The sequence below is a fragment of the Bos javanicus genome, chromosome 1 (genome assembly GCF_032452875.1).
Source record: "Bos javanicus breed banteng chromosome 1, ARS-OSU_banteng_1.0, whole genome shotgun sequence".
Lineage (NCBI taxonomy): Eukaryota > Metazoa > Chordata > Mammalia > Artiodactyla > Bovidae > Bos > Bos javanicus.
The window spans coordinates 2,602,808-2,615,388 of NC_083868.1; the positions used below are offsets into that span (position 1 = coordinate 2,602,808).

General features: G+C 47.4%; 1 protein-coding gene across 7 annotated transcripts in view; it reads right to left on the bottom strand.

Annotated features, from left to right (window-relative positions):
* Window positions 1-12,581, bottom strand: part of IL10RB (interleukin 10 receptor subunit beta) — a 41,966-nt gene that overhangs the window by 16,755 nt on the left and 12,630 nt on the right. For 3 of the 7 annotated variants that reach the window (XM_061413289.1, XM_061413294.1, XM_061413346.1), the window contains exons 5-6: window positions 11,097-11,244; window positions 3,530-3,687 (exon numbers count right to left, since the gene is read on the bottom strand). In XM_061413289.1, coding sequence (XP_061269273.1) covers window positions 3,530-3,687; window positions 11,097-11,244 — 306 coding nt within the window. Of the gene's footprint in view, window positions 1-2,029; window positions 2,214-3,529; window positions 3,688-6,398; window positions 7,432-10,656; window positions 10,970-11,096; window positions 11,245-12,581 lie in introns of those variants that run through there. The other 4 variants (XM_061413431.1, XM_061413596.1, XM_061413677.1 and 1 more) reach the window with 4 other exon arrangements.

Below are 12,581 nucleotides of genomic sequence, written 5' to 3' on the forward strand. Positions count from 1 at the left end.
TCACCATCTGCAGTAATTTTGGAGCCAAAAATATAAAGTCTGTCACTGTTTCCACTGTTTCCCCATCTATTTGCCATGAAGTGATGGGACCAGATGCCATGATCTTAGTTTTCTGAATGCTGAGTTTTAAGCCAACTTTTTCACTCTGCTCTTTCACTTTCATCAAGAGGCTCTTTAGTTCTTCTTTACTTTCTGCCATAAATAAGGGTGGTATCATCTGTGTATCTAAGGTTATTGATATTTCTCCCAGCAATCTTGATTCCAGTGTGTGCTTCATTCAGCCCAGCATTTCGCATGATGTGCTCTGCATATTAAGTTAAATAAGCAGGGTGACAATATACAGCCTTAACGTACTCCTTTTCCTATTTGGAACCAGTCTGTTGTTCCATGTCCAGTTCTGTCTGTTGCTTCCTGACCTGCATACAGGTTTCTCAAGAGGCAGGTCAGGTGGTCTGGTATTCCCATCTCTTTCAGAATTTTCCACAGTTTGTTGTGATCCACACAGTCAAAGGCTTTAGCATAATCAATAAAGCAGAAGTAGATGGTTTTCTGGAACTCTCTTGCTTTTTCGATGATCCAGTGGATGTTGGCGGTTTGATCTCTGGTTCCTCTGCCTTTCCTAAATCTAGCTTGAGTATCTGGAAGTTCACAGTTCACCTACTGTTGAAGCCTGGCTTGGAGAATTCTGAGCATTACTTAGCTAGCGTGTGAGATGAGTGCAATTGTGCGGTAGTTTGAGCATTCTTTGGCATTGCCCTTCTTTGGGATTGGAATGGAAACTGACCTTTTCCAGTCCTGTGGCCACTGCTGAGTTTCCCAAATTTGCTGGCATATTGAGTGCAGCACTTTAACAGCATCATCTTTTAGGATGTGAAATAGCTCAACTGGAATTCCATCACCTCTACTAGCTTTGTTCATAGTGATGCTTCCTAAGGCCCACTTGCCTTCGCATTCCAGGGTGTCTGGCTTTAGTGAGTGATCACACCATTGTGGTTATCTGGGTCATCAAGATCTTTTTTGTATAGTTCTGTGTATTCTTGCCACCTCTTCTTAATATCGTCTGCTTTTGTTGGGTCCATATCACTTCTCTCCTTTATTGTGCCCATCTTTGCATGAAATGTTCCCTTGCATTTAGAAATTAGAAAATCTCTAATTTTCCTGAAGAGATCTCTCATTCTATTCTTTCCCATTCTACTGTTTTCCTCTATTTCTTTGTATTGATTAGTGAGGAAGGCTTTCTTTTCTTGCCTTGCTATTCTTTGGACCTCTGCATTCAAATGCGTATATCTTTCATTTACACCGTTGCCTTTAGCTTCTCTTCTTTTCTCCTTATTGCCAAATTCAGACTTAAATTGAAGAAAGTAGGGAAAACCACTAGACCATTCAGGTAGGACCTAAATCAAACCCCTTACGATTATACAGAGGAAGTGACAAATAGATTCAAGGGATTAGATCTGATAGAGTGCCTGAAGAACTATGGACAGAGGTTCATGACATTATACAGGAGGTAGGGATCAAGACCATCCCCAAGAAAAAGAAATGCAAAAAGGCAAAATGGTTGTCTGAGGAGGCCTTACAAACAGCTGAGAAAAGAAGAGAAGCTAAAGGCAAAGGTTATATAAGTATGTAATATCTTGGGGCTCCCGTGGTGGCTCATAGGTAAAGAATCTGCCTGCCAATACAGGAGACACAGGTTAGATCCCTGGGTTGGGAAGATCCTCTGGAGAAGGAAACAGCAACCTTCTCCATTATTTTGCCTGGAAAATCCCATGGACAGAAGAGCCTGGCAAGCTACAGTCCACGGGGTTGCAAAAGAGTTGGACACGACTTAGTGACTAAAGACCAACAACCGCACACTACCTCAGTCTTGGTTACAAAGCCTAAAACAGTTATTATCCCAGAGAGGGACGTTCCCACGAGGGGACACATTAGGGATTCCATCAAACTATAAGTTATAGCTGCCACCTTCTCACGTCAGGATCCTTGTGCCAAAAAATTAGCCGGCCAGGAATGCAGTCAGGAGTCACTACTTGGGTCATCAGGAGGAGAAAAGGCTGCTGCTACATGATGGGGCCCGGGGGGAGGGGCGACTCCTGCCCAATTCTCATGGCACGTGGAGAAGCACAAGAGCCGGGGTCTCTGGTGTCCTGTGACCAGGGGCTCAGTCCTCGCAGAGTGGAGGGTCTGAATCGCCCCTGTCAGGTCAGCAGCGGCTGGTCAGGCGAGAAGAGACAGCAGAGCAGTGAGGTCACGGGTGTCACTTGTGCCTTTGGGACCAGCTGCAGTGGCGGGGCTGGCCCTTGTTCCCTTAACCTTCCTCCTGTAACCTTCCCCGGGGGAGGAGATCGACTCGGCTCTTAGAGAAGCTGCACCCCTGGGTCCTAGCGGTTTACGTGTAGGCTGGAGTGGACACTGCGATGTACCACCCTCACCCCAATCTTTAGGAAGTAGGGGCTTGCTCCCTCGGCTGCTGGGAGTGGGGGTCCCCCCACCCCCTACCCTGGGAGGTTCCCTGAGCTGAAGGAACGGCTCCATCCGAACTGTGCCTCCTTCCTGGGGGAGCCCACACCCAGCGGGCTTCACTTCACATTTCCTTTCACTTCATTTCTAATGAGAATATAAGATTTCATTTCTTAAAGCCACTTCTGTCCTACAGGCTCTATCCAGGTACATTCTTTCTTCTACCCAAATGTTTTGAAAGTAGCTTTCCTGTAGTTCAGTTGGTAAAAAATCCACCTGCAATGCAGGAGACCCCGGTTCAATTCCTGGGTTGGGCAGATCCCCTGGAGAAGGGATAAGGCTACCTACTCCAGTATTCTTGGGCTTCCCTGGTGGCTCAGCTGGTAAAGAATCTGCCTGCAATGTGAGAGACCTGGGTTCCATCCCTGGGTTGGGAAGATCCCCTGGAGAAGGGAAAGGTTACCCACTCCAGTATTCTGGCCTGGAGAATTCTATGACTGTATAGTCCATGGGGTCACAAAGAGTTGGACATGACTGAGCGACTTTCACGTTCCTTTTTTTTTTGTTTTTCCACTTTTCTGGAGGAAAAAAAAGAAGAACTGCTTTCCTAAAGCCTGGGACACACATCCTGTAATTTCAGTCGCTCTCAGACACTCCCCACTCTGACACTGCTCCTGCCCCTCCGCTGTCCCTGGCTGTTCTCTGGCACTCAGCCCAGAGTCCCCTCTTTCCCATCTTTTCTGCTCTGAGCTTGGCTTGGTCCCTTTCTGCTCTGGGACCAGCCCCTTGGCTCTCTGATGACTTGGGGCTCCAGGCATGGAAGGTCAGAGAAGGAACAAACATCCAGGCTGGAGGGAGGGCTTTTAGGAACAAAACCTCTGCCCCCCGCCCCCTCCCTATAGAGCTGTTCCCTGAGCTCAGACTTATCTGGAAGGGCACCAGGAACGGGACCTGCATGCAAGACTTGTGTCATCCTCCAAGAAACCACGCCGGGCTGCGTTGGGCGGCTCTGACTGTAAAGGTCAGCGCCTTCTTACGCATCCACATCTGGCTCCATGCCACTACCTACCTCTTTCAGGTGCTGCGGAAGAGAATTCCTCGGGGGGAAGGCGTGCCTTGCCTTCCTGTAAACACACCGCAGCAGGAAGAAGCAGCCGAGCAGTAGCAGGAGAGCAGCGCACACGGAGGCTGCCAGGACGCTGGCCACCATCCAGGACGGGGTGGTTTCTGCAGGAATAAAGGGCTGGGTCATATTTGCGTCATGCCCGGCTTGGGTGACGGTGACCTTAATGCTCTTTTCACCCTTCTAATGGTAACCCCTTACCGCTGGGGCGGGGCTGGGGTGGGGGGCACAGGTGTGTCTCAGAAGGAAACACAGCAGCTATTTGAGGATCTGGAGGTTTTCAAGTCTCACCCTTTCCTACCGTCCTCCAAGTTGGGTTTCTGGGGCATGAATGCTGATATGCCCCAAAAAGCAGCAGCTGCACGAACTCTGATCCCCATTATCTACCCACAGGGGAGCTATCAGCTCCATGTTCTGCTGTTCCATCAGCAGAAAATGGGGCTCCCTGGGCTCCAGAGCCCCAGTGACACACACGTGCTACAGCATTTTGTACTGAGAACTGCACAGGGGACCCCCTCTGACTACCTGTGCGCAGAGACCTCCCCTAACGCTAGTGCGGTGCCCAGCAGCCTAAAGCTGATCTCCGGGTGGCCCCCTCCCTCCCCAGCACCTCTGGGAGCTCCTGTCTGGAAAAACCCGAGGCTACCGAAAGAATCCACCTTTGTTCTACCAACTCCTGACGTTCCTTTCTTAGTGCATTTCCTAAAAAGCTCAGGGCTGGAAAGCCTTCCTCTCTCCCAGTGAGACCTAAATTAGCTCCTACAATCCAGGAGTGTCTTTCTCAAGGATCTGGAAGCCAATCCTTTGACATGTCATCATCAGGATGGAGCATCATGACAGAGGAAGAGTCCCTGTCTCAGTCCCAGTGGGAAGAACACCGCAGGTGGTAAAACCCAGTTAGCAGCAGACACAGAGAACAGCCTAAGTGCATTACCACCACCCCATGCATCCACCCAGTTTCGGTCATCTGTCACTTCCGTGACCCCGACCTCTTTTCGTCCCGATTCCCAGTTCTGTCTTTAAAATGCCCCATCAGCTCTTTCCCCTCCTCCAGTCACGAAATGAATCAAACCTGTTTTTACCACCTTAACTGATGTCCAGCTGTATCTTGGACTGTCTCCAGGGAGTCACCCTGGGTGGCCCAGCTCCCCTCATTTAGCACCAGGCCCCTTTGCCAACTGCCCTCCTGGCCTCCCTGTGACCGGCCCTGTCAGCCAGCACCACCCTCCTGATGCAAACTGAAAGCATTTGGTGCTGAGAGAGGCCAGGAGAATGAACCCTGCCCTGGAAGAGCAGGTCCCTCTATGGGGATTGCAGCAAAGTATCAACTCTTACTTCCCCAGGGCAGATCAAAGAACCCTGATGGGCACACAGTCTTGGAGCCACCTGGACGGCAGGCCCCCTACTGGCCTCTCCCAGCACTTGGCACACTGCGTGGCCATAGACACTCCTTAAACATCTAGTGAATGGTGAGGGCACCCGTCATGGGGAAGAGGCTGGACGGGCCTGCTGCCCTCTCTTGCACTGTGATTAACACGGGCAGTGACCTTGCAGCCTGTCCAGGATGTGCCCTGGCCGAGTTCAGGGAACTCACTCCTTATCCCTGCACCCTATGAATTCTCATTTCAGTTACTAGAATCGAGTGGTGATGCCTTTAGCAGATTCAACTCAGATGGGTTTTCTGGGTGGATACAGGGTCGTGGGGCAAGGGAACTGGTTGGGGTGGCCCCCAGGCTTTACGAGAGCTGATGATGGTAGGTCAGCTTGCGATCTGACGTCCCAGCTCTGGAGGAAGTTCCAGGACCCATCTACTCATCTCTCTATCTTTCCACTTAATATTTCTGTGGCTCTCTACTTTGCCATACATCAGAATTACTCATTAAATATTCATTAAACATTGACTCCTGGGCCCCACCCTGGCACAGTTGGTGACACTGTGATGATTGCCCTGGGGGCAGCTCCTGGGTCTCCTTGGGCCTCCAACTCAGAGGTTTCAGCATCTTACACAGGACATTATTCCGTGGGTACAATCGGTTGATGGTAATAAAATTTAAAAGATGCTTTTGTGACTTACCAAGAAGGGGGAATGGGGAAGGAGAGAAAGTTAGAAAGACAGTTAAGTCGCTCAGTCGTGTCCGACTCTTTGCGACCCCTGGCCTGTAGCCCACCAGGCTCCGCTGTCCATGGGATTCTCCAGGTAAGAATACTGGAGTGGGTTGCCATTTCCTTCTCCAGGGGATATTCCCGACCCAGGGATTGAACCCAGGGAAGGAGAGGGGATACTGCTTTACACAGACTGTGACTTGCGGAAGAATCTGGTCCTGAACTGAACTAGTAACCAACACTCTCTGTGTGAAGCTCTTAACTTGCCTCAGTCTGGCTGGTCATGCCTCAGGTGAGCTCCCTTTTCCTGTCTCACCCTCGGGCAAGTCTTGCTTTGGCTTCTGTATGGGATCAATCTGTAGGCATGGGTGGAGATGTTACTTCCTGTTATTTACTGGTTGAGCTGACTTCCGGCAAGTTACTTCATCTCTCTGAACCTTCACCTTCCTTCTGGGAAAAGGGAAAAGAACCTTTCCACACTTTCACTGAAAACTTGTGTGGTTTCAACAGAACTACATTGAAACAAACAAACAAACAAAACCCTAAACTGATGTTTGACAAAAGCAGGTTTTCAGTCGGCTATTTTCTTTTATAAAATGTCTGGATTTTGTTAGTTAATGAGTGATCGTTTAGAGTTAGAAGATATTTGAAATACTTTTCTTTTTGGTCCAAGTGTGTGCCTCATGCCATGTTTCATGACATAAGCCTTAAGTAATATTTAAAGGTGTGATTTTATTTTTAAAAATTTTTATTTATTTGGCTGTCAGGTATTAGTTGCAGGGCTCTAGAGTACATGGGCTCAGTAGTTGTAGCTCAAGGGCTAAGCTGCCCTGTAGCACGTGGGATCCTCATTCCCCAACCAGGGATCAAACCTGCATTGCCTGAAATGGAAGGTGGGTTTTTAACCACTGGAGCATCAGGGAAGTCCCTAAAAGTATGATGTGAATAATGTCCTTATTAATAACAGTAATGACACCTAACCTGTATTGCGGGCTGACTCTGTGCCTGGCACTGTCCTGGGTGACACCTTTGATTACTCTCATCTTGTAGATGAGTCAACGGAGGCAGTGGGCAGTTCAGGATCTGCCCCAAGTCACTCACTGTGTTGGAATTCACAGCAGGGAAGGATGGGACAGAACCAGGCACGTACTCAGGCCTGGAGATAGCAGTTGGCAGGTGTTTAAGAGGAAAGAGCGAAGATCCCCAAGTCAGGATTCTAGTGATTTAAACATGATGGGTGCTCCCAGGGCACAGAATTCTCATTCAGGTACAAATGATTCACGAGTGGAATAAAAAGGTAGGCTTCTGGGAGGTCTCTGGTGGGCCAGTGGGTAGGACTCTGTGCTTTCACTGCCAAGAGCCTGGGTTCAATCCCTGGTTGGGGAACGAAAATCCCACAAGCCTTGCGGGGCAGCCAAAAAAAAAGGTTTTTTTTTTGGTTTTTATTAAGGCAGGCTTTTGTTATTTAGAGGCACTTGCTGAGAGGCTCAGCCACAAGGTGGAACACAGGCAGGTGGAACTTAGCCTTGGACAGCAGTGCCTCGGCACTAGCTGGAGGCTACAGAAAAAACAGAGAGGCAGGGAATCCCCTCTAGAGAGACAGCAAGACTCCATCTTCTATGCGGCTCTGTCATCCTGAGAAACCGTGCTTAATATTACTGCAGAATACTTTGGATGACACTGGAAAGATCACGTGACCAGGTGAGATGAGAGATTTCTGGATTTGGGCAAGTAACTTTGTTCAACTAGAAAACAAGGGAAAGAAACCTCAATCAGGAGACTCCAGGCTGGTAAGCCTGATTCAGTGTCCAGAAAAAAATACAAAAATGGATTGTTAAGTGGCTACTTGTTGTTTGTTGTTTAGTCACTAAGTTGTGTCCGACTCTTTTGTGACCCTCTGGACTATGGCCCACCAGGCTCCTCTGTTCATGGGATGTCCCAGGCAAGAATAACTGGAGCAGGTTGCCATTTCCTTCTCCCAGGATCTTCCCAACCCAGGGATCAAACATGCGTCTCTTGCACTGGCAGGCAGATTCTTTATCACTGAGCCACTAGGGAAGGCTGAAATTATGGCAAAGTTGTGCTTGACTCTTTGAGATTCTATGGACTGCAGCATGCTAGGTTTCCCTGTCTTTCCCTATCTCCCAGAATTTGCTCAAATTCATGTTCACTGACTTGGGGATGTTATCTAATCATCACATCCTCTGCAGTGCCTTCTCTTCCTGCCCTTAATCTTTCCCACCATCAGGGTCTTTTCCAATGAGTCAGCTCTTGGCATCAGGTGGCCAAAGCACTGGAGTTTTGGCTTCAGAATCAGTCCTTCTAATGAATAGTCAGGGTTAATTTCCTTTAGGATTGACTGGTTGGATCTCCTTGCAGTCCAAGGGACTCTCAAGAGTCTTCACAGGCACCATAATTTAGAAGCATCAATTCTTTGGCACTCAGCCTTCTTTATGGTCCAATTCTCACATCCATACATGACTACTGGAAAAACCATAGCTTTGACTATCCAGACCTTTGTCGGCAAGCTAATGTTTCTGCTTTTTAATATGTTGTCTAGGTTTGTCATAGCTTTTCTTCCAAGGAGCTGTGCTGCGTTGTGCTTAAATGCTCAGTCATGTTTGACTCTTTGTGACCCCAAGGACTGTAGCTGGCTAGGCTCCTCTGTCCATGGGGATTCTCCAGGCAAAAATACTGGAGTGGGTTGCCATGCCCTCCTCCAGGGGTTCTTTCCAACCCAGGTCTCTTGCACTGCAGGCGGATTCTTTACCATCTAAGCCACCAGGGAGGCGTCTTTTAAATTCATGGCTGCAGTCACCATCTGCAGTGATTTTGGAGCCCAAGAAAATAAAATCTGTCATTGTTTCCACTTTTTCCCCATCCATTTGCCATGAAGTGATGGGACTGGATGCCGTGATCTTAGTTTTCTGAAGGCTGAGTTTCAAGCCAGCTTTTTCCATTTTCCTCTTTCACCCTCATAAAGAGGCTCTGTGGTTTCTCTTCACTTTCTGTCATTAGAGTGATATCATCTGCATATCTGAGGTTGTTGATACTTCTCCCAGAAATCTTGATTCCTGCTTGTGATTCATCCAGCCTAGCATTTCACATGATATACTCTGCATATAAATTAAAGAAGCAGGGTGACAATATACAGTCTTGACATGCTTCTTCCCCAATTTTGAACCAGTTAGTTGTTCCATGTCTGGTTCTAACTGCTGCTTCTTGATCAGCATACACGTTTCTCAGGTAAGGTGGTCCAGTATTCCCATCTCTTGAAGAATTTTCCACAGTTTGTTGTGATCCACACAGTCAAAGGCTTTGCATAGTCAGTGAAGTAGATGTTTTTCTGAAATTCCCTTGCTTTCTCTATGATCCAATGTATGCTGGCAATTTGATCTCTGGTTCGTCTGCTTTATCTAAACCCAGCTTGTACATCTGGAAATTCTTGGTTCGCATACTGCTGAAGTCTAGCTTGAAGGATTTTGAGCATAACCTTACTGGGGTGTGAAATGAACACAACTGTACAGTAGCTGGAACATTCTTTGGCATTGTCCTTCTTTGGGACTGGAATGAAAACTCACCTTTTCCAGTCCTGTGGCCACTGCTGACTTTTCCAAATTTGCTGACATATTGAGTGCAGCACTTTCACAGCATCATCTTTTAGGATTTGAAACAGCTCAGCTGGAATTCTATCACCTCCACTAGCTTTGTTAGTAGTAAAGCTTCCTAAGGCCCACTCGACTTCACACTCCAGGATGTCTGGCTCTAGGTGAGCGATCACACCATCGTGGTTATCCCAGTCATGAAGATCTTTTTTGTACAGGTCTTCTATGTATTCTTGCCACCTCTTCTTCATCTCTTCTGCTTCTGTGAGGTCCTTGCTGTTTCTGTCCTTTACTGTGCCCATCCTTGCATGAAATATTCCCTTGATATCTCCAATTTTCTTGAATATATATCTTGTCTTTCCCATTCTATTGTGGGCTTGTTTTTCTCAAGCTGTGTTCTTGGAAATGCTCCTTCTCAAAAAAGGTACTGAAAGATCAAATGTGCTAAAAATGCTCATATATAGCGTGTTTTTTTTGAGAAGGAGATGGGGTGAGCCTTCAGGCCCATCTGACCACAGGGCTCTTGTTCTGAGAAATGCTTCATAAGCGCTCATGGGACACAGCTGGGACAATAAGCACGTGGCACGGGGTGTTGATTTCAGCTGAGATTTGCCAAAAAGTCTTTCACGGTGACTTTGCGGACAGTCAAACACAACAGCTTACAAAACAGTCCAGTGTGTTCCTATGGATTGGTGACCATTAAGTAGTTAAGGGGTCTAGAGAAAGGCATATCCTGGACACACCAACAGTTTAAACCACAAACTGGTAAAGATCCTGAAGCTCTTCCTAGCAAATCAGTTTTCTTTGATAAGACAACGCAAAATTGGGCAAGAAATACGTCCAATGACAAAAACCCACATTCGGGAAGAACTTGATAAGCTGAAGTGATGAAGTATCATGACGGCAGCAACACAGTGGCCTCGGGACTGCAGTGACACAGAAGATGGAAAGTTTTCCCCTCTCTCTGGAGGAAATATTTTTTTTTGCATATGAATACTCAGTTGCTGGGCATCATTCTTGTTGCTTTTTGTTTTCAGACCTTTTATTTTATATTGGAGTATAGCCAATTATTGGCTTCCTTGGTGGCTCTGACGGTAAAGCGTCTGCCTGCAATTCGGGAGACCTGGGTTCGATTCCTGGATCGGGAAGATACCCTGGAGAAGGAAACGGCACCCCACTCCAGCACTCTTGCCTGGAAAATCCCATGGACGGAGGAGCCTGATAGGCTACAGTCCATGGGGTCGCAAAGAGTCGGACACAACTGAGGACTTCACTTTCACTTTCATAGCCAATTAACCATGTTGTGACAGTTTCAGCTGCACAGGACAGCGACCCAGCCGTACAAATACAGGCTTCCAGTCTCCCTCAAACTCCAGAGGGAATTCTTTTATTACAATTGCTCTCCTCTGTATTCTGCAATCCCCAGATCACTGCTTTGCTTTCCAAAGGGACTCCATAAATGAAAAGAGCCAGGATCAGACCTCCTTGTATGCATCTGAGCTGGTGGATCAGTCAGAGATGAACTGGAGTTTGAGCTGGGTGATAATCTCCAAGGAGCCTTTCAGCCGGCACACTCGGTGGAAGTCTCTAAAGCCACTTAAGATGCTCAGAGGAGGGAATTCCCTGGCGGTCCAGGGGTCAGGACTCTGCTCTACTGTAGGAGACACGGGTTCAGTCCCTGTTTGGGGAATGCAGATTTCACAAGCCTTGCAGCATGGGGCCCAACCACCATTACCCACATGTTAAAAAAAAAGGGGGGGGTGCTCAGAGACACAGAGCTGCAGATAGTGCGTCTCAAAACTCACCGTCAATGGTTGTTTGCTCGCAGACAGGCTCACTCCATTCTCCAGCTTTGTTCCGATCAGAAAGAAACCCTCGAACTTGAACACAATAAGTTGTCTGTGACTCAAGATTTCGGAGGAACTCGAAGTCATACTGACCAGAAATTAAAAACTAGTAACAGAGAAAAAATTAAGAACATGCCTCAGCAGTGAAGGGACATCATTTCCCATCACCCCACCCCACCCCGCCACCTGCCACTTACTGGTTATAATCTTTACTTCAGGCTCAAAATAGGAGGATAAAGGAAGCAGATGCTCCTCCCATGTCACCTCAGGTGACCCTGAGATCATTCTAAGTGGGGAGGAGGGGGAAGGGAAAGGACTGACCATGGTCCTGGCAAACTGCTTTATTCCCTGAATTCCCTAGTTTAAATGATATGCAAACCATCCCGCATTCTTTTTTTCTTTTTTTAAAGATAAACCAGTTGTATGGGTTGAATTTTGTCCTCCCAAATTCTTACATCAAAATTCTAAAACCCTAGTACTTTCAAAAGTGACTTGGTTAGACAGAAGGTCTTTTTAGATGTAATCAACGTAAATGAGGTTATTAGCATGGGCCCCAATCCAGTATGACTGGTGTCCTTAAAAGAAGAGGACATTTAGACACAGACGGGCACACAGAATGCCACATAAAGATGAAGGCAGGGATTGGGCTGATGCCTCTATATACTAAAGGATCCAAAATTGGCCAGCACCCACCAGGAGCTGGGTGGGAGGCCTGGAACAGATCCTTCCTCTTGGTCCTTAGAAGGAACCAATCCTGCTGACACCTTGATCTTGGACTTCTAGCCTTCAGAACCTCAAGACGACACATTTCTATTGCTTCATCCATCCAGTTTATGGTACTTGGTTACTGCAGCCCTGGCAAACGAACACACCAGCCATCTACAGTAAGACCCAATGTGATTTCTGGCCCTAGCTGCCTGGGGTTCTCCTCTGAATCACTTCTCCATTCACGCACCTGGGCTGCCCTCCCCGAGCGGCTCATCTCACCTCAAGGATATACACCATAGCCTGCCTCTGGTGGGGCCATCCCAGACTCATTAGTTTAATTTGAATATATCATAATTGATGACATATTTCTGAATTTGAGAAACCAAAATAGTGTTGCAGGGAAGAAAATCTGACTCCACATTGCATCTGTTTCTTTGACTTTAACCTTTGCTTCCTACGAGGATACTATTTGTTTTTGTTCACTACGAGCATACTATTTATACATAATGGCCTGCCTGCGGGTACCCTGCCCCTCTCCTTTACTATTAAACCAAAGTGTCTTTCTTTGTTCAGGATGCTGTCCACCTGTGAACAGCTGACTATAGGAAGGAAGAAATGAACACACACCCTCCCCCAACCCCTCCAAGGTTGGCCATTCCAGGAGATACTTGCAAGATTAATAGCCTTTTTACTTCCTCACTTCCTCTCCCTCTCTACTCTATAAAAGAACCTGGC